General features: G+C 32.7%; 1 protein-coding gene across 2 annotated transcripts; it reads left to right on the forward strand.

Annotated features, from left to right (window-relative positions):
* LOC116772259 (calcium-transporting ATPase type 2C member 1) lies at window positions 1–24,917 on the forward strand. Of its 2 annotated transcripts, none has more exons than XM_032664364.2 (19): window positions 1–185; window positions 2,985–3,077; window positions 10,569–10,734; window positions 15,086–15,242; window positions 15,497–15,755; window positions 15,830–16,067; window positions 16,146–16,277; window positions 17,865–18,031; window positions 18,620–18,765; window positions 19,080–19,282; window positions 19,555–19,734; window positions 20,217–20,314; window positions 20,685–20,772; window positions 20,953–21,082; window positions 21,618–21,787; window positions 22,481–22,644; window positions 22,912–23,045; window positions 23,396–23,499; window positions 23,954–24,917. In XM_032664364.2, exons 1-19 carry the CDS (start codon window positions 93–95, stop codon window positions 24,088–24,090), a joined length of 2,859 nt encoding a protein of 952 aa, XP_032520255.2. In that variant the 5' UTR covers window positions 1–92; the 3' UTR covers window positions 24,091–24,917. The 2 variants fall into 2 exon arrangements, with proteins under 2 accessions (XP_032520255.2, XP_032520254.2); XM_032664363.2 differs by lacking the exon at window positions 1–185 and adding an exon at window positions 1,112–1,329.
* Window positions 24,918–26,277: the final 1,360 nt, after the last annotated feature.

Consider the following 26,277-nt stretch of genomic DNA (forward strand, 5'->3'; position numbering starts at 1 on the left):
GAGGATAATTGCTGTTAAATTGTTACTGCCAGCTTGATAATGGTTCATTATTGTGTAATAATTAATCTATAACGTTCGTATAATGTCAACAAATGTTTCGAAGAAGTAAATATGATAAAGTCTGTGATTACCAAACAGTGTCGTTATGGGACATTGATAGAAATGTTCCGCAGCAATCGAAACCGGTAAGTTCTATTAAATGCTTATCACTTTTTTCTTAAATGATATTCGATGAATTAATTATGATAAAACAACAATATTAGCTACTTATGGACATAACATACGAGACTTCATACAATAAATACTTCTGACATAACACACTTTGCAAGATATTATGTCCAGAATAGTCAATTTTAAATGCTTTTGTTATCATTCATCATAGTAAATAAGCATTAAAGATTTTTGTATCGGAAATAAACTTTCTACTAATGAAACAAATATTAATATTGCAGTGTGTTTGTATGTTCCTGATTTATCACGACCTACTTTCTGTTTTTGAAAGTCCTTGGGTATTAACTTATTAAGCATGGAATAGTTATTTACATATTAATTTTATTAGAAACTGGTATTTATAAAGTGATACCGAAAGATAATTTCAACGATACGTTCTTTCGAAAGAAGCAAAGAATTGTATGTAGTCAAGAAGTTAAGAAAATTAACCTCTATTAACAGTTGTCAGTAGTGTTATCGTTTTGTCCTAAATGACGTTCCTCTAATTACATTTAATATGTATTTGAGTAATTCAAAAAAGTCACTATCTTGGAGTAATTAGAGCCTTCACTAATAAATAAGTATATATATGTAAATAATAAAATTCACACTTTTATTGAAATGGACAAATATTCCGATCGGCTGGACAATGGAAAATAAAATAAAGTCTGATCTATGGCAATATGATAAAAATATCGTACAAGTTTTTATGAATATTAGTTTTGCTTTTCATATGATCAAAATATATTAATATACGAACTAAATACTAAGAAATACATAGTTTATTTTTGAATGATATTACTAAACGGATGTATACATTTAATTCGGTCTCTCATTTTGTAGCTGACGTCTGACAAATTCAAATGATTACTGAATTCAGTTGTCACTTGTCAATTGTCATTTAGACAACAGTCAATGTTACACATTAGAGCGTTCGTGACGTACCGTTAGCTTGTGATTTTGTGATCTTTCCGTGAGAAAATGTCTTTTAATGCTTAAGCTGCAAGATATTAGAGAAAGATGAAAAGCAGCCCTAAGCGTAAATATGAGAATTTCTCTGAACATCAAGGAAAAGAAGCTGACAAATATTCTCTAGACAGTCAAGACACCGCCAGTCTGGTTAGTAGTACGACTTGTTAAAATTATTGATTTTGTTTATGTTCCAGATGTTATTGATTCATTAATGCTTTGTTAGTCACAAGTGGATAGTTTTATGTTTGACCGTTATTGTGTTCTCATTTTATGTTATAGTTAATACACAGATAGTAACAGGTAGATGTTTAAAACTGCCTAAATTGCAAACGATTGCCGAGTACGAACTCGCGACCTGGATATTTAAATTAAAAGTAGTGCATCGTAGCACCATGATTATTTTCTAGACTTTTCACTGACTACATATTCTGTACTCACGTTTCTAATTAAAACCTTACATATGGTATTATAGTCACTTTCTCTACCGACACGTGATTACATTTTGCGGCGAAAGTTTTCGGCAAGACGCGTATATTAAATGTTTTTTTAATTTGAAAGTTCAGTTTTTAGTAAATACTAAAAATTGAAGTGTGGGTAAAAACATTATACCTTGTATCAATAGTATAAATTAAGACATATTTGTATACAAAAATATAATTTAGTAAATAGCAAACTATTATAGCAAAATATATCTGAGTAGGATATAAAATGAGAATATATTTTAGAAACTGCTTATGTATTGTTTGTAAGAATGGCAACTCAAATATAAGCTGTTTACACAAATAAATATATTGAAAAATATTACTGCTCACTTAACACTGTCCAGCCCTTAGACTAGACAACAAGAAACTTATTTGAAACCATATTTAATGTTATAATTATATTACAAATTATATATTCTTGTATACACCAACTAGAATTATTTAATGCCGGATAAATTTTTGACCTTAGGGCAAGACAAATCATAATATTTGTTGTTAGGCAACATTTGTTTATTTGTTTTTTTTTTTTTGTTGATGTATAAGAGCAGCATCTTATTAGAAAGAAGTATGTATATCTCAGTTTATGTCAATATTTTGAAACATTTAAGCAAACAGGTTTTTTATAATTTAATGTAAATTGAATTGAATAGAATGAAAACTTGTTTGAGACGGTGTTTGTTCAGGGGATATTAATTTGTTTTCATTGATATAAATTTTTACAACAATACAATACCAATTATTTAAATTGTTTTTTCTTTGATTTAATACTTGTTCTAAGTTACATTGAAACATAAGTTTTATATTTTTTTTTCATTATTAAATTAATGTATATATTTTCTTTTATTGTACATAAGTACTGAGTTAATTTCTATACATTATTTAATGTTAAATGGATAGCTATCTAAAATGTGTAATTTTAGAAAACACCACAAATATTATTGGTCCAAATTGATGTAAACTTAAAATCAACGATAGCTATTGGTCATTTGATGATAATTCTCACTCATCTCCGCTGTGAATGGTTGTAAAATTACAGTACATAGTAAATATTTGATATTATATTCCATATATGTTAAATTTCAAATTAATAATCCACCCCAATACAGCAGTTAACATGACCACCTTTACCCAGAGTGTAATAGCTCAATTGTTTAGGCAACTGAATTTTAACACTATGGTGATTACGGCTTCAAATCATTCTTCAGTAAATTAATCTTTCATTATATGTTTTCTATTTATTGAACACATTACTATATGAAATTAATTATCTATTTTTTTCTTATATAAATGTAACTATTTAATAGTATTATTTTGTATCAGCATTCTACAGAGGAGGCGCGGCGCGACGTGAGCGCCGGCGCTGGTGACATGTGGATCAGCGCGGTCGAGAGTTCCATACTCAGCTGGGAGGAGGTGAGTACTGGTGACGTCACTCATTTACGAGAGCACACGTGTGACGTGACGTGCAGGACATGACATGTGACGTCATACATGTATACACGTTTTTGTATGAGAGCTGACATAAAACTCACTATGTGTAAATCATAGTAATTTCATTTTGTTTCATTTGTATTTATTTTAGATCAATAATTAAGAGTTATATATATATTGGAATAAAAAATACATTTGTATATCAGGCTTCCATGTTTCATCTTATATAGTATGTGTTATAATTCCGTTAACTGAAACACGTTATGTCAAGTGAGTTACGCTTCGATAAAGACAGTTGAAGGCTCTAATCGTGAAAGGACTCGGTTGACATTTATTTTTTAATGTTTATTCTGTTCGAGATGCGAATAGCTGAATGTTAATTTAAATAGAATGTCTTTCATACGAATACAATTTAATGAAACACTTGAAAAGGCTGTCGTTTTTTAAGAAATTCATAAATGTATTTTATTTAATATAATATAATAAAATGTTACATAACAATTTGATAATTAAATTATTGTTAGTTTTTGTTGGGTTTCTCAAAATAATTATTTGAGCAGATGTATCAGAATAATTTTAAGGCGTAGTTCGAGATAGCTGACTGTTTGTCTGTTAGTACCTTCCATATTTGAAATCCTAAATTAACAAGGTGTTAGTGATTTTGGGTTCGTACGTCTGTAAGTTATTTAGTTTGCAATAAGTTAATTCAAGTTATACTGGAAGTAATCACTCAATCTTACTTACTAATATTTGTGACAGACTGAAAAAAATCACAATTACTATGCAAATTACATATGTGTACCCTAGAAAAATATACATATAGTGATGCTGAGTAAAAAGTTTTTAATGTGTTATTAAAATTGACGCTCGTATAAATTGATGAAAATATTACAAGTTTTTTTTTATGTTCCATATCTATTTTAAATTCATTTTCCTCATGACAAGTCCGCGTATCATTAAGTAACCAAATTCATTACTATGAGCGATTTTAATTGAAAACTTAACGCTATGTTCGCGAAGATGAAAACTTTTGATATTCACAATGAACGTTGATTGTTAATAAAATCTATATATCGGCGCAAGCAGCTTCAATGACGGATGCAACATGAAAATAACTCAAGACAGGCATCAATTACTATAACAACTTATTGGTCGTCGTTACTATTGTTAAAAGTAAAACGAAATCAAAGAGAATAGAACTATGTTTGAATTCTGGTATAAATATGACGTCTGGACACACGATAGGGAACTGCAGAGTTCAGCGAGTGCGGATCATAATGAATGTGATTATGAAGAACCTTCGAGAAATACAAGAACATTTAGAAGAATTGAAGTTTCATTTTGAAATATCTGAAACGTACTGAAACAAGTGACATTAGTGACGTCAGCGAGGCTGGCGCCCTGTCTTTTAAAATAATGAATTTGTAATAAAATCCGATATATATATAATTGAAAGCACGCGTGCCACTCGTGTAAAGTATTGACTCACAGTCATTTCGTTACGACTGTTACAATGAACGTGATGAATCTCTCTCGTTACTAACATGCGTTGTACAAACATAGTTTAATTAATATTAAAATTACTATTTATTTAAGTAGCAGAAATGCTTTATATCACAATTTTTGTAGTTGGTTTAGAATATAACTTATTAAATTTTGTATATACTACAATATTACTTATTGATTATTATACTACGATATGTAATATTTTAGGCTTGAAATAAATGTTGCGACATCAGTAGGAAATATTTTTTTGAAAGAGTACTTAGAATTTTCAATAATAAAATTTTAAAAAGGTTTCATTTTTAGCCGTTCAAATAATATTATTCGAAGTCTAGTACTAGCTTTTCTATTGTAGTAGTTATTTATTGAATGGGAGGCCTTTTATAGCCCAGAAAATTCGACTATGAAAGTTCAGGTCTAGCTAAAGATAGGAGATCTTCATTTTCAAACTATAATATTTCTTGAAAGGTTTGATTTTCTTATTTCATTTTAAATAACAAAAGCATACAGACTATACAGTTATAAGTTTTTACGCTATCCTTTTACGTATTCATCATTTTTAAATAGGAATTTTGTTACATCAATTGTACAAAATGTGAGGAGACATTTGTTTTTGATATTAACGTTAGTGGAATATTCTTCTGGAAGATACCACGCCCTGTACTTTTCGTATTCATCTGTCAATGTTGACAGTTTAGCTAAATCGTGAACAGATCGGTACACTTATAATAAATATGACATTAGCGGAACCAAAGTTTACCCGGACAGACGAGTACCTCCTGGAAAAAATAAAATTTTAATTTAAAGATAATAATTACTTTTTAATACACTTGTGTAGGTATACAATAAACATAGTGTATCTACACCGTGTCGACGAGTAATCGATAATGCTTTGGTGGGGATAACACACTTTGTGTTATTTGTTTTAAGCCTTATTTGAATGAGTTTTACGAACGTTGAAAGCCTTGTTTGTGTACATCGTGCGATGTGGTCCATTGAACTTGACCTTGAGATAACCGCTGCACATTATAGACAAGTCTAGATGAATACAGATAATAAATACTATTAAGAACACAGAGGCAAAAATTTATAGAAAATACAAATTATAAAGACAATTTAGTTGTAGATTACGTGTATATAAGTTGCTTTGAATTATATAGTGTGTTATTATAAATAGATAAGACGAAAGGGTTAAATAATAGATAAAATTATTTTTTTCTTTTACAAATATTTCATGTTTGTATTTATATTATAATAAGGAAATTATTATAAATTTACTGACGCAAAATATTCCTTTTATTATTTCCATTAACATTATAAGGTTCTTTTAAATGAAACTAGTATTATTCGGATAACTACGCGTGATTTACTTTTGTAAAGAACTACATACTCCCGACATCTCGTCTGCCCGTGATCACGGTTACTGCAAAGTAACCGAAACGTCGGGAGTATGTAGTTCTTTACAAAAATAAATCACGCGTAGCTATCCGAATAATACTAGTTTCATTTAAATGAATAAAACTCGCGAAAATCTTAGATCTCATTATTATAAGGTTCTTCTGATATAAAGATTTTTCGCGTCCATATAAAATTTCATATTTCTTAGATTAAACCTCCTGTCTCTCAGACTGATTGTCTCATTCTCGTATAGTCCGAGATGCGTATAATGGATTATTTCGATTTAACAATATTAGGAATCATGCTCGACGAAGCTGAATAATTTCGCTATTTTTATTCAGTTTTTTAATTTTCAATAGACGTGTTAATATTATGTATTAGGTTTGTATGACATGTTATCGTGACATTACAACTTTAACTACTGTACATTCCAGTGGAATTAATGAGTAGAATTAACAATGCAATTGACCGGGATTACTCCGTTCTATGTACGATTGAATATCAGTCCAACATTCTTTTCATCGATAAACAACGGTGTACATGTTTATTTTATAAAATTATTTTGAGCACGAAAATTTATCGCATTTGTCAAATTGATGCGATCATTTTCTATTCATCAAATTCTTTCTGTCTTTTAAAAGTAAGTGTTATACATGATAAATAAGTAACGATCTAGCTTTTGCCCGCGACATCGTCTGTTAGTTTCAAAATTAGAAATGTATAGCTGACCGGGCGAGCTCTATTCCTCCTTAACGGCAGTAAAGAAGATTTTGGATTTTATCAATTTATTATTATTTCTTTTCGATCGTATGAAAAGTATCATATCTTCTTTCCTGGTTCTAAGCCATCTCTCCACTAATCTTCAGCATAACCTAAAGCTGTTCTTGAGTTATAAATAGTGTTACTAACACGACTTTATCATATATACAAAGATATTTATAGTCAGTATTATTTGAACCTTTACCAAATCACATTAATATTAAAAAGATCAGATTATACCAAACACTATAGTGTACGCAACATGTGATGAACATCAGCTATAACTGAACAGTAAAATCTCATTATTTCCTGGTGTTTAGCAGGCGGAACTAAACATAGATGGCGCTAAAAGCACAAATTAAACGTATCACTAATCAAAGTTCGCCATTTTAGTGCGATTGGCATGCAAAATCTGCTAAGCGTAACCACTCGTTCTGCATTTATAAACTCATAAATAAATATTTAACAAAATATGAATAACTTAAAGTATTTTTTTTTATTAATACTTTAATATAATAATTAAAGTATCTTAAAAAGTACTCACGTCACTAGGGGCATAGACAAGTGTCAATATCAGCTGATTAATTTTTTGTACAAGATTGTTAAATTCTATTAAAATGAACTATACTTCTAAATAATTTGTCAGTAAAACTTGACTTAATTAAATAATATTATTTCATTATGACAATTTTTTGTTTATAATTTCACGAGTTCAATGTTTGTTTAAAGTTGAACGTGTAGAATTAATTTTGTATATAGTTTTACAATGTTATCTGTACGCGTACCACGTGTACGCAGATTCACACTAAACACGAATTGTTTCCCGTTTCTCATTTAATAGTTCTCTTTAATAGTATAAACGAGAAAGTTCACAAATGAAATTGTTTTTATGTTCCGTATGTAGTGTGATTATGGTAACACGAGGTAAGAATACTAAGAGGGCTTTAAGTCAGGTATGATCCGAAGTTTTTATAGGAATGTATATATATATGTATATATATATATATGCGCGGAAAAAAATCTGCCTGACTGTCAGTTTATCACGGCCTTTCTGCTAAAGAGATTTCTTAATGAAATTATTACATTGAATAATTTGTTAATGATGTAGCGATGTAGGCAGTGAACGCTTGAAAGTCGTTCTTCTGTAGTTGTGTTCACTGCTTAAGATGTTATTATATCTTAATAGAAAGTATTCAATGTAATCGCCATCATAGGAAGAAATCTCCTGATAAGAAATTTAAATTTTTAATATGCGTATATATTCTTTCACTATTGTTTAATTGTTATTGACTTTTGAATTTACCAAACAATTCATTGCTTTAAAATAATATAATGACAATGAATATTACAAAATTTTTATGTACATATATATATATATATGTATACATACGGGAAAGTTTTGAATATAAATCCCCCTTCCCAACTTCGCCACTCTTTTAATGTGGCTTACATAATATTTACTTATACATATTTTAATAATTTACAATTTTTAAGCAGAAATTAGTGTAATTTGATTGGAATACCGCGCAACAGTTAAATTACTAAATACAATATGAAGTAAATTTAATTGTTCTTTACCAAATTTAATATATCTGTTCTTTTTAAGATCAAACCACTTATGTTTTTTATTTAAGCTCTTCACTGAACATGTTTCGGTCAATTTGATATTATTTAAATCGTGAGGAGATATTTAGCATAAGTATTCTAGTACTTGTGATTCTAGTATTTAACAGAACGTCTCTGTCTTTATAGTTTTTTACAAGAACAGGGCCAAAGTTTATTAAACTCTTACAAGCTTGACAACAAAAAGTATGTATAGGTTCCGTTGGAAATTCTAGGATTCGCAAACCGCGTATATGGACGGTCAAACACCTCAATGGAGGCCGGTATTGAAGTAATAAATTTATATAATGATTAATTTATACGGTGAACGTAAATACATAAAGTACGATATATATATTCAAACGCTCTATCGATTTATACAAATTTTAATAAAAAAAAACCTTTCCAAAAAAGCCTCTGCAAATGTTAATAATAATAATGTCAAAACAGCCTTTGAACTCTGGTCCATTCTGTTTGAATAATTTGTCACACAAAGACTTTCCGGTAGAAGAAAAGTGTCGCATTAAAATTTTAATAGCTCCAAAAGCTCTGAAGGCTCCATTATATGACGGTACTATGAGGGGACTTGGATTAACTTCCTTTATATCACGCCTTTTGTTGAACACTCTGAGATTGGAGACGAAAATATGTATCATATAAAGCTGAGTGGACATTTGATGATTTTGAGGCCCCAAAACGTGGATTAAATACCTATTTCATATAGAAAAAATAAATTTCTTGACAGTAATATTATTATTGAACATGTTTTTTCAGTGGCAGTATTAGTTCATTTAAACTTTAGTCAAACTAAACACCAATAGTTTGTAGTTATATAAATTGGCTGTATCAACTTGTGCTAAGAATACTGATCACTAATTATATTAAAAAAAAAAGAGAACGATTGATAAATTATGTTCGATTTAAATCACGTTCGATTTAAATCACGTTTTGATAAAGCATTTTACATGTAAAAATTATAATGAATCAATGTATACAAAATAATGTTCAGATAATAATTAAGATAATCTTTAAAGTTTTATATAGTAATAATTATATTTAGTGACGACTTAATTTAAAAATAAAATATCTTGAACGTATAGTACCTAGAGTTAAATGTTTTAGTTAGTTTTAAAACTAATATACTACAAAATAAATATATATGTATGTGCGTATCGTAAAAAAATACTGAATTATTTAAATCTTAGTGTACGTTTATTATCAAGGAAATCATAATAATTAATATGTGATGAGAAGAAATATTTTATAATATAGACCAATCACTGATCTATCAGAAATTTTTCTCTATGACAATGAGGTTCAGTTAAACAAAAGAAAATGAGGAGAATAAAACAACAATGCATTTTCAATTAAAATTTACTTCTTATGGCAAGTGAGCTTTGAACTCGGAATTAAAACGGTCCAAGACGAGTTTTACAAACGAAATACATATTTGTATTAGATTCAATAATGATGATATTGTCATATTCGTCTGTTAGTATTCTCGGATATTAGTTTGGCTGTTGGTATAAAATGTGTGATCATAAAAAGCTCATCTGATATGTTGATTGCTTTATTTAGGTATATTTTTTTATGAGCAATCAACACATACAATACCGGATCGTTTTCACTTTTACATAAAACAGCGTATTTATTAGATTTTTTATGACATTTTAGATTTGAAACGCCTGAACCTTTAACGTATTTTTATCGAAAATACCATGACAATTAAAATTGCGTGAGAATTGTGTTTTGTTTCTTTAAAGAATAATTTATATCAAGTATATAGTTGAAGGTTGGCGGGAGAGATTAGCTAATTATGTATTTAGTGGAAAAATGTATTTCTTTTTATCACAAACGCTTTAAAACCCTTCATAAATGTTTAATGTAAAGCAGCTATCACTATCGCACCTGCGTTTTGTGCGATGAATGAGAGTGCCGGAAGGCTTAATCCCCCTTTTCCTTTTAACCCCAGCCGATGGATCCATTTTATATTACTACAGTCCCTAAGCCGACAACTCGTCTAGAAAATCATTAGTGCTTCTACTACAAGCTTGTTACGTTACACTAAATACTCAGCGTCTCAAGTTTTTATATATGACCTCGAAACGTTTGGTATGCGGTGTGACGTGCGAACTTGTGGTATAGCTGTAAGGACTATGCTGCAGCAACTATATATCAGGGTAGTTATATCTTCAATATATCTTCAATCAGGTGGCTGAACGTCTCCAAGTAGATGTCCGGAGAGGCCTAACATGGCGGGATGCGAACGATCGCATGAACTTCGTGGGCCCGAACGAGTTCCAGGTGAAAGAGCAGGAACCGCTATGGAGGAAGTACATAGAACAGTTCCAGAACCCGCTGATACTTCTGTTGCTTGGTGAGTCCAGAACTCTATTTGGAAACATAAATTTAATGTTTTCAACTATATATAATTCCATGTATATAACAATATAAATACATGAATTGATAATTTTAATCGTAAGTTGGTACTTCCCGTATTCGATTCTCAAAAATAATTAGTATTTCTTTAATAATTTCACTCTCTGAAAGTGAAATCTATTCGGATATTTTTATTAAGAATATTTATGTTTTTGTTTCATACAAAAGCAAGATATTAAATTTAATTGGAACGATTATCTCTCGTAAGTGGGAATTCTGGTTATTAGTTGTTATTAGGGGAGAAAATATATTGTCGATTGTTCAATCTGTGATTTTATCGATATAAAAAGCAACACTAATCTGTTAAAGTAAATAATACATATCACATGTCTATACAAGGGGGCGTTGTTCGTATATATATATATATTTTTTTTAATACAGATGCAAATAAATAACATAGATGAACATGGTTCTTTTAATATATATTTTTTCTGTATTTTCTATTGTCTCTAGCTTTCACATCAATTTGTAATTACACAGACTAACCTATCGTATAGAACATCAGTATTTAGCATAGCAAAGTAGGACTTGTTGTCGTTTTGCTTCTCTATACTAAGATTAGTGTAATGTCACGTTTACCCTTGAATTATTCTACTTGTAAGGCTTGCTCTGTTACATGCATTTATTTACCTTGTTTACATAAATTAAATCTATATTATGAACTAGCTATATAATTTATCGAAGAATATAACTATATACATATAGCTGGATATAACAGTAATTTTGTAATATCTACATATACTTGTATATACATATAATGTTTTTTTTGTCTTCATTTTCAAGTATTCAATTTCAGTATAAAAATATTATAATAAAAAGATTTATATTTTATTTCATATCTATTATTATCTTTGGGACTCATTTTTTGCGAAAAAGTACATTCTGAGCAAATGTAATAAGTATTAATACGGCTTAAACATATTAGATTTGGTATAAAGAGGGTTTATCCCGGATTTTAATAACAAATATGTTACGTATTACGATACAAATATCGCAGACGAACGCTTTACTGATTTCTTATGTACGCTTAACCCAAGTTTGAAACGTTACACCACAAACGTATGACGAGACGTCAAAAATTTTGCATACGTTAATCTTCGCACGTCATCGCGTTAACATTGGTTATTGGATGAGAAACGGGAAAGGCTTCGTAGGTCGTATGGCGATAAAAACTTGCGCTCAGCAAACCGTTTTATGGCGCGTTAAATCTTCTGCTATAATCACGTTTTTACGACCTGCCCTCATACAGTCCCAGAATACCATTTTTGATGTACAGCATTAAAAATTATTACTATTACGTTTATGTTAAAAAAGTTGCACCACCGGGGAAAGATGCAAGTATATTCTAGAAATTGCAGTTTCCAATTTTCGTAGCTCATGTAGCTCAACATTGCTTTACAGCTATAAACGTTATAAGATAAAAAAAATAATAAGGAAATTACATATTTACATAGAATATTACTTCAGTAATGATCGCAATTACATAAAAATCTTTGTTCCGGTCGTCGTACTTAATAGTTTAAGTTAAATGTCAAACTGCAATACTATAGGTGTTAGGGTTAGAAAATTAAAAATTAATTTAAATATAAAAACTTATACTATCAACACAACTGTATTGTGGTTGATAAAGTATTTAAATTCAGTCGCAGTTGATATATTATTTAAATAACCCAAAGTTTATTCAAGGATACTAGTGTGTTAGTAATTAATAATTAATTAATTGAAGTTATCAGACATGAATAAGTAGGACAGTGATATACGCATATATATGTCTCCTTCTACATATTTTATATAACTTTCACATTGAATACATAATGAATTGTCTGGAATTTTAAGACACATTAAACATATTGTATAGAAGTGATTCTCATCAAATGTTTTAAGCATAAAATTATTTTGTAATTTAATTAATTTCGCGATTTAAGAAACATTTTAGTTGACGTAATGTATCTATTTGTTTGCGTCGCGGAAATAAGCCACTCCATCAAATTTAAATATCCACATAGTTATGTCGTTTTCCGAAAGTTTTGAATCTTTCTTTAAGTCTATGCCATGAAGTTTAAGTTCTTAAGTCTTTAATTTCAAACGTGGCTTCATATTTATTTATTTTTTTGATAACTTTAGTTTACGAAAATATTATTAAATAAATGATTGTTTATTTTAATTCTATTAAGCGACTGATTGAAATTAAAAAAGTGTAATTAAATACAAACGTCATTTATATTGAATAATATACAATAATAGTATATTTGTTGGGTTATTCAGGCGTACGTATTTAAGGAAATGCCCATTAAATCTTATATCATTCGTATGTCTGCATGATTTTTTTATATAGATCGTAGCCTGAAAACAACACAACTTTCTACATGTGACCTATGTATAATGTATTAAAATCGATACTTTCTGTGAAGTCACGTTATAAGGCTAGTCGAATTGAAACAACATAATACACGGACTAGTTAATTCCGTGAAAGCTTATTAATTGATGGAATGCATTACGACTGATTACAACTGCCACATGCATGTGCCAGGGCTGGGAGTGATTAATTTTATATTGCATATGCATAACACTACTTTGTCTAGCATTCTTTACGCTTAACACAAGTTTGCATCTACCAATTAAATACGAATAGTTTGCCGTTTCTCATCCAATGAACTGTGTTAATACTTTAATGTACGTAAAAAGTATTTATACATGAATGCCATAGGATATTGATATTATTTTGAGACGACGAACAAGAACCAGCTATAAATAAAAAACTTTGTATGAATATTTACAATTTACATCTTGAAACAGTTGTGTACTTCTGCAAAAATACAAATATATATACCTACCTACATAGTTATATAGGCTCTATTAGGTTTACTTAAATATTTGAAACTTATTTCTTAATGATAATAATTTGATTTACATATGTATTTAATAAATTTTTCAACATACTTTCGACTTGTATAGGAATACAAGATAGAAAAAGCAAAAACTAAGTAGCTATAGGATAATACATGTAACCAATTTATTTATTATCGGACTGTCACTTCTTTTGGGTAATATGGAAATTAATACTAAAACGAAATAACACTGAACACTTAAAAAAAACATAATCAGTGTCTGTCTTTTGATCATATAAAAAAGAAGCGTCGAAACAATGTTATTTTAAAGTACATACCGACATTAAAATAGGTCTAAATAATACTATAAACAAAAAATAAAATCAGCGCTCATATTCATACTCCGCCGTGGCGTGGCAAATCAAACCAGTTAATAACCTGTGACGACTGCAAGCCAATTACACTCTTATTTGCAGTCATTGAAGATTTATTTTTATTCCACCTAAATAATAACGCGAATTTTCCTTTCAAACAGTTGTTTTTGTTGTATTTTTGTGTGTTGAGATACAATTTGCTTGAGCTAATTGAATGGGACAAAATGTAGTGGGATACTCTGTTATGAATTTAAAAAAATATTTTAATTTTTTTATTACTTTTAACTGTCAAATGTTGTGATCGTTTTTTTAGCAGGCGCCACTATTTTACAGATAGAAACAGTTTCTATTTTCAAACATTCTGTATTTTTACTTTTTTTTTTTAATATTTTAAAATTCCTAAAATGAGTTTTCATTACATCCCGTAAATCTTTATTTGTATAGCTTTTTAAAAAATATTTATTATAGAGAACATCACATATTGCTATATAAATTACTTTTGCAGCGTTATAAATGTTTTACGGCTATTATCATTGTAACGACTTTGAATAAATTATGGAACTAGTTCAGAAATGAACAATTAACTTTTATGAAGTAAAAAAAAGTAATTAGGTATATAATAAACCAATAAAGAAACGTTAATAAATTCATGATTCGTTTAATTTGTTTTAGGTTTTGAGATAATTATAAATTGTACATTTTCGTATCTTTCAAGTAAAAATGTATATATAACATGGGATATGATGCAACACGAACAATTTTGAATTTATAATTTTCCTTATTTTCGAGTTGACAAAATAAATCTGAAAAAGATTTTAAAGTGAAACAGGATCTACCGTGTTCCTCTTCTGTTTTGCTTCTCACTCCACATTCTATATTAATGTTAGATTCATTCTATAGTTACGTTATACCTAATTTTTTGTAAAAATTTCTTTAAACCAGTTCAAAGATTTTCATTAACCTTTGATTTGGTGACTTTAAGTAGCGTTACGCGTTACGTTACGGAGCGGTTTACCCTCCCATCACAAGTTATCACTTCGATAAATTTCCATTGTCAAGTTAATCGTAATATTTGTATTGGTATAGGTTCAGCCGTGGTGAGTGTGTGTATGCGACAATTCGACGATGCTCTCTCAATTACGATTGCCATCATCATAGTAGTGACGGTGGCCTTCGTACAGGAATACCGTTCAGAGAAGTCGTTGGAAGAGTTGAACAAACTCGTTCCACCATCATGCAACTGGTAAGGAAGAGGATGGTCTCCATTATATCTGATTTTAAAACGCACTTGCACAACTTAAACATGAACGTAAATATAACCAAATAGTTTTATCTGCGATTATTACTTATATTTGCCTATAAAGTTCATTTTTATATAGACGCGTATATGATGTTTTACCCATGACTAAGGAACACCGAAACATAAGCAATTTCATATCTAGTTCGATAAACTACTGGGTCCCATGTAATGGTTTCAAATAAGAATACATATTGCAGCCTCCGCGAGAGTCGTGTCGAACATTTCCTGGCCCGTAACTTGGTTCCTGGTGATATCGTCCATCTCAATGTGGGAGACAGAGTACCAGCTGACCTTCGTCTTTACGACTCCACTGATCTGGCGATAGATGAGTCGTCCTTTACTGGCGAAACAGAACCGGCTGTTAAGAGCGTCCTGCCGAATAAGGCTATGGCTGGCAGAGTTAACAAGGATAACATAGCTTTCATGGGAACTCTTGTACGATGTGGTAATGCGAAGGTAGGTTATGAAAAATGTGTAAATCATTATATATGATAGCTTAAAATGTCGGTTGATTTAAATTTATTTTTCAGGGTATAGTTGTAAGTACTGGCGAGAGATCAGAATTTGGTGACATTTTTCGTATGATGCAAGCGGAAGAATCTCCGAAAACTCCACTCCAGAAATCCATGGACACTCTCGGCACTCAGTTGTCTATGTATTCGTTTGGGATCATAGGTCTTATTATGGTTGCTGGTTGGCTGCAAGGCAAAGCTATACAAGAGATGTTCACTATTGGCGTCAGTTTAGCCGTTGCTGCTATACCTGAAGGTATCAAAATGTTGAATTGGCAAAAATAGACTTCTAAATGTACTTTTCTAAATAAAATGACGTATTTTTCCTGAACAGGTCTACCAATTGTCGTGACGGTGACATTAGCTCTGGGTGTGATGCGGATGGCGAAGAGAAATGTCATCGTCAAGAAGCTACCGACGGTTGAGACACTCGGTGGCGTCAATGTCATTTGCAGCGATAAAACTGGTGTGACATTAGACCTTTGACAGATTATACGACTCTATATCAAACCGTGAAACATGTAGCCTTTGCCTAGATTTGATTAAGATTGAATTTAAATCACCCCATTTCAGTTTTCACCATAACTTACTTAAGCTAAACAAGGGATAAATAAATCTCAGTAATAAATCTTATCATTATTTCCTATTACGTCTAATATAGGGTTTTCCATTAAGGGCGCTTGATCTTTGAAATGCAAAAAAAATACATGTAGGAAAGAAATTTTTTTTTTATTTGGAAGGTCTATCGACCCCATTATGTATGGAATATGACATCATTCAAATGACCGCCACGGCTTCGGTTGGTGGCGCGCACACGAAAGGTCCAATTTTCGATGTCTCTGGCGCACAAATCGGGCTGTATTTGATCGATGGCGTGGCGTATGTTGACTTTGAGGGCATCGGTGGTTTGCGGCTTGTTGGCATAGACCTGCGACTTAAGAAAACCCCACAAGAAAAAGTCCAGCGGGGTCAAATCGCACGATCTCGGTGGCCAGTTCACGTCGCCTCCGCGCGAGATGACCATGTCCAGAAATTGCTCGTGCAGAACTTCCATCGTAGCGTGTGCTGTGTGGCACGTAGCGCCGTCCTGTTGAAACCACATGTTGTCCAGATCCATATTCTCGATTTCAGGCCAAAAGAAGTTGGTTATCATCGACCGGTATCGCTCACCATTGACGGTGACGGCCACACCATTATCGTTTTCGAAAAAATACGGACCAATCACGCCTCCGGCCCAAAATCCGCACCAAACAGTCACTTTCTGCGGGTGCATTGCCACTTGGTGAACCTCGTGTGGATTGGTCTCGTCCCAAATACGGCAATTTTGCTTGTTGACATAGCCATTCATCCAAAAATGCGCCTCGTCGCTGAAGATGATTTTTTTGCCAAAATCGGCGTCAACTTCCAACTGCTCTAATGCACAGTCAGCGAACACACGGCGCTGTCTATGGTCATTAACCTTGAGCTCTTGGGTCAGCTGGATCTTGTACGGGTGCAGGCTCAAGTCACAACGCAAAATTCGCCAAGTTGTCGTCTGCGAAAGGCCGAGTTCCTGTGCGCGACGCGGAATTGACTGCCGCGGGTTTTCGAGGACACTGTCGCGCACAGCGGCGATATTCTCGGCAGATCTCGCGTTACGTTGACGCACGGGAACCGGCTGATTGTTAACTGACCCGGTTGACTCGAATTTGTCCACCAATCGACGGATAGTCGACTCGGCAGGACGATCATCGCGACCGTAAAACGGGCGAAGTGCGCGGAACGTTGCTCGAACTGAAGACCCATTTTCATAAAACAATTTTATGATTTGCATGTGCTGCTCGACACTGTAACCTGCCATGGTGGTTTGGGAGGACGGAATGAATATAACACACTGCATTTGACAGCTGTCACTCAAACAACATGGCCGCAATCAGCTGTCAAAGTTCAAGCGTCCCTATTGGAAAACCCCATAGAATAATGTGTGCGATGATAGGAAAAAACTTTTACTATTAACAACTTAGGAGTTCACAAAGTTAAGAACATTTAATATAAAAAATAATTCTTCCACCAGGCACATTGACTAAGAACGAAATGACAGTGACGACGTTATCGACTTCCGGTGGTCATATAGCGGAAGTGACGGGGGCTGGGTACAGTTCCAGAGGTGACATACAGCTGAGGGCTTACAAGGGCAGAGATCTGGATGTAGCCAGGATGGGCGTCAACAGTATGCTAGAGGTACATACAAACATATACATATATAATATTATATATGTGTGTGAAATTTTAACAGGATGTATGGAAGTATGGTCGTCTGTTGACCGGATGTGATGAAACTTTCTAGTGATGTTTTTCAGACAGTAGAATGTGGGTAATGAGATGTATAATATCATTTATACAATACATCTGTGTTCTTCCACAAGGAAAACGTCATGAAAGCGGTTCTATATCAAGTCACGTCACTATAGAGGCGCTGCTAGTGGGTGTTACCGGCTCTGTATTATTTAGGTGCCCATTATTATTTTTTCCCTGAACCCAATTCCGAAGACCATGAAGAAAGGAAGGAAGACGTTGCGGGCATATGCTAGTAGAATTATAATTATATGAGTATTTATATTTAAATATGGTTGGTTGAGTTGTCTTTCAAAAATTATCCGTAGTTGCTCATGAAAATATCATAGCAGTTACAATTCACATATCACAAGACACAGACGACAGATGGCGTTAGCGATTGGTTATCACATTTAGTTTCTAGGCACAGATTAATATTTTCTATCAGTAAAATGTAGCGTCTGTACAAATTAAGTTATTGTGTATATTTAACAGGTAGGCATCCTGTGCAACAACGCGTTCATCCGTGACGAGGTATTATACGGCCAGCCGACAGAGGGCGCTCTACTGGCGTGCGCTATGAAAAACGATATGCGCGACCTCAGGGAACAATACAACAGGCTTAATGAAATACCTTTCAGGTATGAGATTGATAAATATAAAATGTTATTACTAGTCTGTGCCTTTTACCGATTCTGAAAAGGAGGGTATGCCATATAAGTGTGGTCATAATTTTTAAAACGTGTATCCATAAATACCTTCGAGGCTATAGATTGTTTCGTAGTAAAGGGCAAAAGAATAAAACTTTTATCAAAACCGATACAGAGGATTTCGTTCTTAAGAAAATAAAATGAAGTTGGTTAAGTATCGATTTTTATTTGAAATAAGGTTGTAAATTGAAACGACATGAACAACCCGTACGCTGATGAACATGTGAATATTTTATTAATTTCAGTTCAGAGACGAAGATGATGGTGGTGAAATGTGCTCCTAAATTCGGTGATGGGAAATTGAAAGAAGAGGTGTTCGTTAAAGGCGCCATTGAGAAAGTGTTGCCATTGTGTACACATTACATTGACAGCGCGGGAAATTACTCGCCACTGACGAAGGAAAAACACGGGGACTTCTTGAAAGAAGCGTACAACATTGGACGCATGGGTCAGTGGCATTATTATAATAAGATTTTTAATAATTGACTTACGTTTTGAATTGCTGGAGAATGTTTTCTGTTAATATTATCGTTGTATAGATTTTAATGGACACAAAGGAGATTTCAATCCAACCAGCTGTCACAAATTATTATGTGTTAGTTTTGTTGCAAATAATCAAAGACTTTTAAATAAATCACATTATCATAATTATTAAAGTTTTGTGTTAATCATTTCAAGTAGTAGTAGTAATAAGTTGTTGAGGGATTATTTTCCGCCCAGGTCTTCGTATAATCGCGCTGTGCCGCGGGTCCAGTCTGGAATCTCTAACGTACACTGGTATGTGTGGTGTGTGTGACCCGCCCCGGGAGTCCGCCCGCCCGGCCGTCAATGCCCTACGATCAGCCGGCGTTCACCTCAAGATGCTCACCGGAGACGCTAAACCCACGGCGTTAGCTGTCGGTGAGTGGCACGCACATATGTACACACACAGACATAGATCCATGCAGGCACACACATACAGACACCCGTACATACACATATACATACATGGATTAATATATTTAATTTATAAAAAAACATCACCCTGACACAAACAGGATTCAAACCCACAAACAAAGAAATGTCACCTCCCAGTCGCATTATAAACTAAACCACCGAGCTCTGTATCGACTCGGTGAAAATTCATTTTATATTTTTAAATTGAATAATATTTCAAGTATTGTTTCAAAGTTGATCTCAAGTTAGGAATAATATATATTTACAAGCAATTTCCTAACAAATTTTAATAAGTTAAACTTACAATATCGAATATATGAGCAAAATTTGCATCATTTATACATTGGCGAATTAAAAATCTAATCAATTTCTTGTTTAATCCCAAATAGGTGAAATGTGTCTTATTACGAATGCATAAAATCTATTTTTGTATGTATATGTCCCAGCTCAAATGGTGGGTCTCGATGTTCATCACTCTCAGTCTCTCAGCGGCGACCAGTTGGATGGGATGTCAGACGACGAGCTAGACGCCATTATTGACAGCGTGAGTTTGTTATACCTAGTTACAATAAGGAACTAAGCCTTTCAAGGGCAGATGTGATCACGGTTGCTACAAAGGAACCTAAGCGTCGGGATTGTGTAGATGTAAAACTATAAAAAAACGCTTAGTATCCGTAAGTTTAAGTTTAATTTAAATGACTACAAAAAATGTTAGTTTCATTTAAATGACTACACAAAATATTAGACGTCATTATAATTAAAACTGTAGTTATATATTGACAGAGATAAAATTAATATTATATTATCCCATGTATCCCATGTCATATCATTCTATGTCTCTATCTTCCATCTGAAGTTTTATCCTAATCAGTGCACACTTTTATCACTTTATGATAATTGTTTTTTCGTCACAGGTTACAGTATTCTATAGAGTGACACCGAAACACAAGCTGGCTATTGTGAAGTCACTGCAGCGACTTGGAAATATAGTTGGGATGACCGGTTAGTGGGGCTGAGACTGACTATGTATATGTATATATCTTTTAAGAAAATGTATATATACGCCATACGCTATGTACATACCAATGAGCATGTTTAAATATACTACACTGTTGAATCCATACTACCCTCATAAGGAAGTGATTTTATCAATTTCTTCTATCAAATATATTCCTCCGCCAGGTGACGGTGTGAACGACGGAGTGGCGTTGAAGAGAGCTGACATTGGCATAGCGATGGGCAAGAACGGTACTGACGTTTGCAAAGAGGCGGCGGACATGATACTCGTTGACGACGACTTCGCTACCATCATGTTAGTAGAACGAGGATTTATTATACTGTCAGTCTACTAAACCGTCCTCGTATCGTAAATTAAAATTTTTTGATGATTTTTAATTACAGATTATATAATTAAATTCAGTTCTTCTAAGCTAGTTGTTTTGTTTAATCAGATTATCGAATAGAATGTCATATATAATGAGATCTAAGATTTTCGCGAGTATTCATTTAAATGAAACTAGTATTATTCGGATTTACTACGCGGATTTTATTATTTCAAAACTACATAACCGTGATCACGGTTGCTGCAAAGTAACCGAAACGTCGGGATTATGTAGTTTTGAAATAATAAAATCCGCGTAGTAAATCCGAATAATACTAGTTTCATTTAAATGTCATATATACTTAATTTAGTACCAGATGTCCTGCGATTATATCTTGCCTTGCTCGAATATTTTTAGTTTATTGTTTAGAACTGTCGGGTCTGTGATATTAAGTGAAGAAAAAAGGTATCAAGATACATATTTATTGTCGTAACTATAATAAGATATAAACCTCATCGTTTCCAGTTCAGCCATCGAGGAAGGCAAGTGCATCTTTTACAACATCCGCAACTTCGTCCGGTTCCAACTCTCCACGTCCATAGCGGCCCTGATGCTGGTGGCGCTGGCCACGCTGATGGGTGTACCGAACCCGCTGAACGCCATGCAGATACTGTGGATCAATATCATCATGGATGGTAAAATATTTTATATATATATATAACTCCCGCATTTCTTATTTATATGAAAAATACTGTAACTATTAAAAAAAACTTTACGAGCCTATAATTATACTATAAAAAATAATTTTATGTACATCATTAAAGTATTAAAAAAAAAAAAATAAGTTTGAAGTTAAGTTTTTAGTATGGACTTCGTATGAAATAAAATAGTAAAGACATTAATTTGCATTGAGTGTAAATTAATTAAATATCTGTTATAATCTGTGTGCTTAGTCCGAGAAAATATCGCCACGCTACTATACGTGTCACGTTTCTCATTATATAACATACCTACGATAATACTGTAGGTTATGAAGATTTATAAATGATTTATGAATACTATTAACGCTCCGTGTGTAGTGTAACGAGCCAAACTTATATTAAGCTCACAGATAACATTATTCAAGTTAATGATTTAAATAAAATATGTATATAAATATTTAGGTCCGTTTTTTTTTTGAATCCGATGACACAACAAGACTGTCGCGAGTATTCATTCAAATTAAACTAATATTTTCGGATCACGGTTGCCGGAGTAACCGACACGTCGCTAGTATGTGGCATAAAAATAAATATAAACGCGCAGCACGTCCAAAAATATGAGTTCCGTTTGATTGGCTGACATGTTCCTTAGCATTGTTCATTGATGCAACAACCATGCCCCGCCAGGCCCGCCGGCGCAGTCGCTCGGAGTGGAGCCCGTGGACCACGAGGTGCTGAAGCAGAAGCCGCGCGACACCTCGCGGAGGATCATCTCCCGCTCGCTGCTGTTGTCAGTGCTGCTATCAGCGGCCATCATCATCGCCGGCACTCTGTTTGTGTTTAACAGAGAGGTGATAACCACGATATCGATAGTATTTAGATAGTGATGTCACTCGTAACTACAGATATCGATAGTATTTTTCATAACGCCAATGTCCAGCCGTTTCTTTAATAATTAAATTATTGATATTGTATTTTGTGCTTTATCGTCCGTAAATTAAGTTCAATTTCGCATATCAATAGACAACACTACAATAGCTACTGGTGTTATAATACGGAGATTGCTTATGCATGTTCTCATGTTGCTCATCAGTGACTATCGCTCCTCTCGTTCGCAGATGTCGGACAACAAGATAACTCCCCGCGACACGACCATGACCTTCACGTGTTTCGTGCTGTTCGACATGTTCAACGCCCTGTCCTGCCGGTCACAGACCAAGTCCGTGTTCCAGATAGGGCTGTTCTCTAACAGGTGACGGACATTCAAAATATTGCTACTCTAATTGACCATGTATTATAAGGTCGAGTGTACACTGTAGATATTCTATTCTAGACGACATTCGAGCACTGTGGACGGACGCATATATCGTATAAAAAATTAACCATTTCGATGGAAGTTTCTAGAATGGATTCACATTGATATCAAAAATGACATTTAAAATTATTTAAAAATACGTATCTTTCTATAAAATGGAATCTTAATATACAGAGCACAGACCAACAATAAAATAACTTAAAAGCCATTGTTTTTGAACACCATAAATAATTTTACATGGACATTTAAAATTAATTTCTGACATATATATATATCTATTATTCCAGAGTGTTCCTTATAGCCGTGACCTTGAGCCTCGTGGGTCAGATGCTGGTCATATATTTCCCTCCGCTCCAGAAGGTGTTCCTCACCGAAGCTCTGTCAGGACATGGTAATAATTTAATTCTTATTTTTGTTTCCTGTGACAGAGGTTGTGTTAATATTATAACTATTAAAATTAAATCAAATGTTTATTTCGTGACGAAGGTTGATTATTGTGTTTTTGACTTTTGTCCGCCATGAAACTTGCACATTTGAATGTGTTATGTGAGAGGTCACATGTTATAAGTTGATATTGAATAATTTTAAAATATTTTGGCACAAAATTGCAAATAAAGAAATAAAATTATATAAAATAGTACTGTGGAATACCTGTAGAATATCTCGTCCAAATCGATGGCTTGCTTCGTTTACTAAGTCTTCTCGTTAATTCTTTTTCTGAATATATTTTACACAAAATTATTTAACCTTTTCTTTTAATCCACCAATTCAGTGTTAAAAGAAAAATAACTCTCAAACCGTAATTGTTCATCGTGTACCGACTCTTCTGTATACAATTTTTCCAGATCTCATCTTCCTGGTGTGTCTGACGTCTAGCGTGTTCATCGTGAGCGAGGTAAAGAAACTCATCGAGCGTACGCTGCGCCGGCGCTCATACGGAAAATACTCGACCAAGGCCCACGACGCACTGGATTTCGTATGACACGAGTCCGAGAGGAAGACTCAGTAAATCGGGACATTAATCGGGACTGTGTCCCGACTATCAGCGGCATAGTCCACGACGGATGTCTCTGTGATAGGATGAGGTCGGCCATTACTGAAGTCAGTGTGAAAACTAGATGTGTTTTTAGTGATAACTGTGAGTGCAGTGACATTGACACTTTTAAAATATACGACGGTAAAATAGATGTACCGATGGTTGAAACTTAATTCCTCTTTGTTTGAAAACTATACGGCCTAAGTAACGGTTCCATATATTTTTCTCACTGTATCTACAATAGTCTAAGACATTCGTGATTTTGAATATATTAGTTGTGACAGATTCACTTTTTCAAAGATTTACGGGAACACAAACGGGTGTCTTAGCACACGAGACGCTCTTACACTATAATATTTAGTTTGAGTCACATTTGTAGCTAGATTTTTTTATGGACATGAATTGTAGGTACTAAGTGCATGATCAATGTCAGATTTTTGATCGTTGACGTTCGTGTCATAAATAAAACGATGTCTGTAATCAATCAATTAGAAACTTGTAAGTGATGAAATTAATTGTTTTCATAATTTAAGAGGAATGTAAGTAGTTGTAATGTTTACGCTTATTACTTTTGTTAGTTTTGGACGTTCTTTTATTTTTTTATGCATTTTTTTTTCGCCCCCGGAACCATATTCCCAGCCAGTATTGAAACCAGTGTAATATATATATTTTTTTAATTATTTATCCATGTTTATAGACACATGTAAATGTTATATATTTTTTTTATATTCTCTGTTTAATAAACACCATGAATCATTTTTCAGTAATGCATACATTTTTGTTTTTTTTTTATTTTTTTCCTCAGTTGCCATTTGGTTTAAAAAATTAAGGTAAGTATCAATACATTCATTATTGTTACAAAATCATTCCTATAATTAAGTATAACACATAACAAAAAAAGTTAAGCGGTAATTTGAAGATGATAATTATCTGTTTTATTCGAACTTCCGTTTGCTGTCACTGATATGACAGATGTCACGGGTGACATTTAATCATTGACGTTGACATAATAAAGGCTTTTAAAGAAGGCTCCATTACCTAAATAAAATACTCATTATTAATATGGCATTATTAAAATTAGTACGAGAGATGTAGTATTCGAAAAGATCTTTGATATATAAGGTCTTTTAATGTTTGTAGAGTAAGCATTGCGTTATATAGGGTGATTTTAATATTAACTAAGTATATGTCTTGTGAAATCTTGTACAAGCTGTACACTTTAGAGCTCACGTCAGAATAATATATATATATATATATATATATGTATATATATATATATCAAACCAATGAACTATATTTAATCTTGCATACATAGTAAAAATATTGGTGTTTAGAACATAATGTTGTAAATTACGTGTAGTTTTTAATTCTGATCGAATGCTCTAGCACGTCTTGTGAAATAAGATTTGGTTTTTGAGTGTGTTTCACTAACACAGTCAAACGGGAAGTACGGGTGAGGCAATTTAGCATTTTACTCAAATAAAGATAATTTCTCTTTACTATTACTGTAACGGAGTTAAACTCTTCCTATCTATATATTTGAATTTAATTCACTATTGTTTTAGCTATACGGTAGACGACTGAGATATTCGAGCGTAAATAACACGAGAAGGCGTAGGTTCCACGGAAAGGGTAATTATTTGTGATGAACTCATATCTTATTAAGCTATTGTGTATACGTAACATTTGAAGTGGCGACACTTGCTAGTATCTTTACCGCGAGTTTGCGTGGTCAAAGTAAAAACAGACACTTTCAAGTTTTTTCATTATTATATTCATACCAACTGTAAACTGTCTGCTTTTAGTTTGACGATACGAGATAATGTAAGGCGTAACATTTATATATCTAGTAGCGGATTGAGGTAGGACTGTTGATAATTTTTGGGACTGGGAGTCACTTCTATCTTTCATTACAATGTTGGCGTTGGTGTTGCAACTTTTTTAAACTATGTATTTAGAAAGCATTAAATCTTTTTATATGGCAACATATTACATAGCTTCTTAGGAGTGTAGCTTTTTACTCTTGAATAATATATGAATATTCAATGTTATTCGTTGATATTATAAAATTATATTTAATATTTAAACTTTTATATAATCCATTTAATCGTAGTTACGAATTAAACTGGCAAG

This window comes from Danaus plexippus, chromosome 12 (assembly GCF_018135715.1).
Source record: "Danaus plexippus chromosome 12, MEX_DaPlex, whole genome shotgun sequence".
Lineage (NCBI taxonomy): Eukaryota > Metazoa > Arthropoda > Insecta > Lepidoptera > Nymphalidae > Danaus > Danaus plexippus.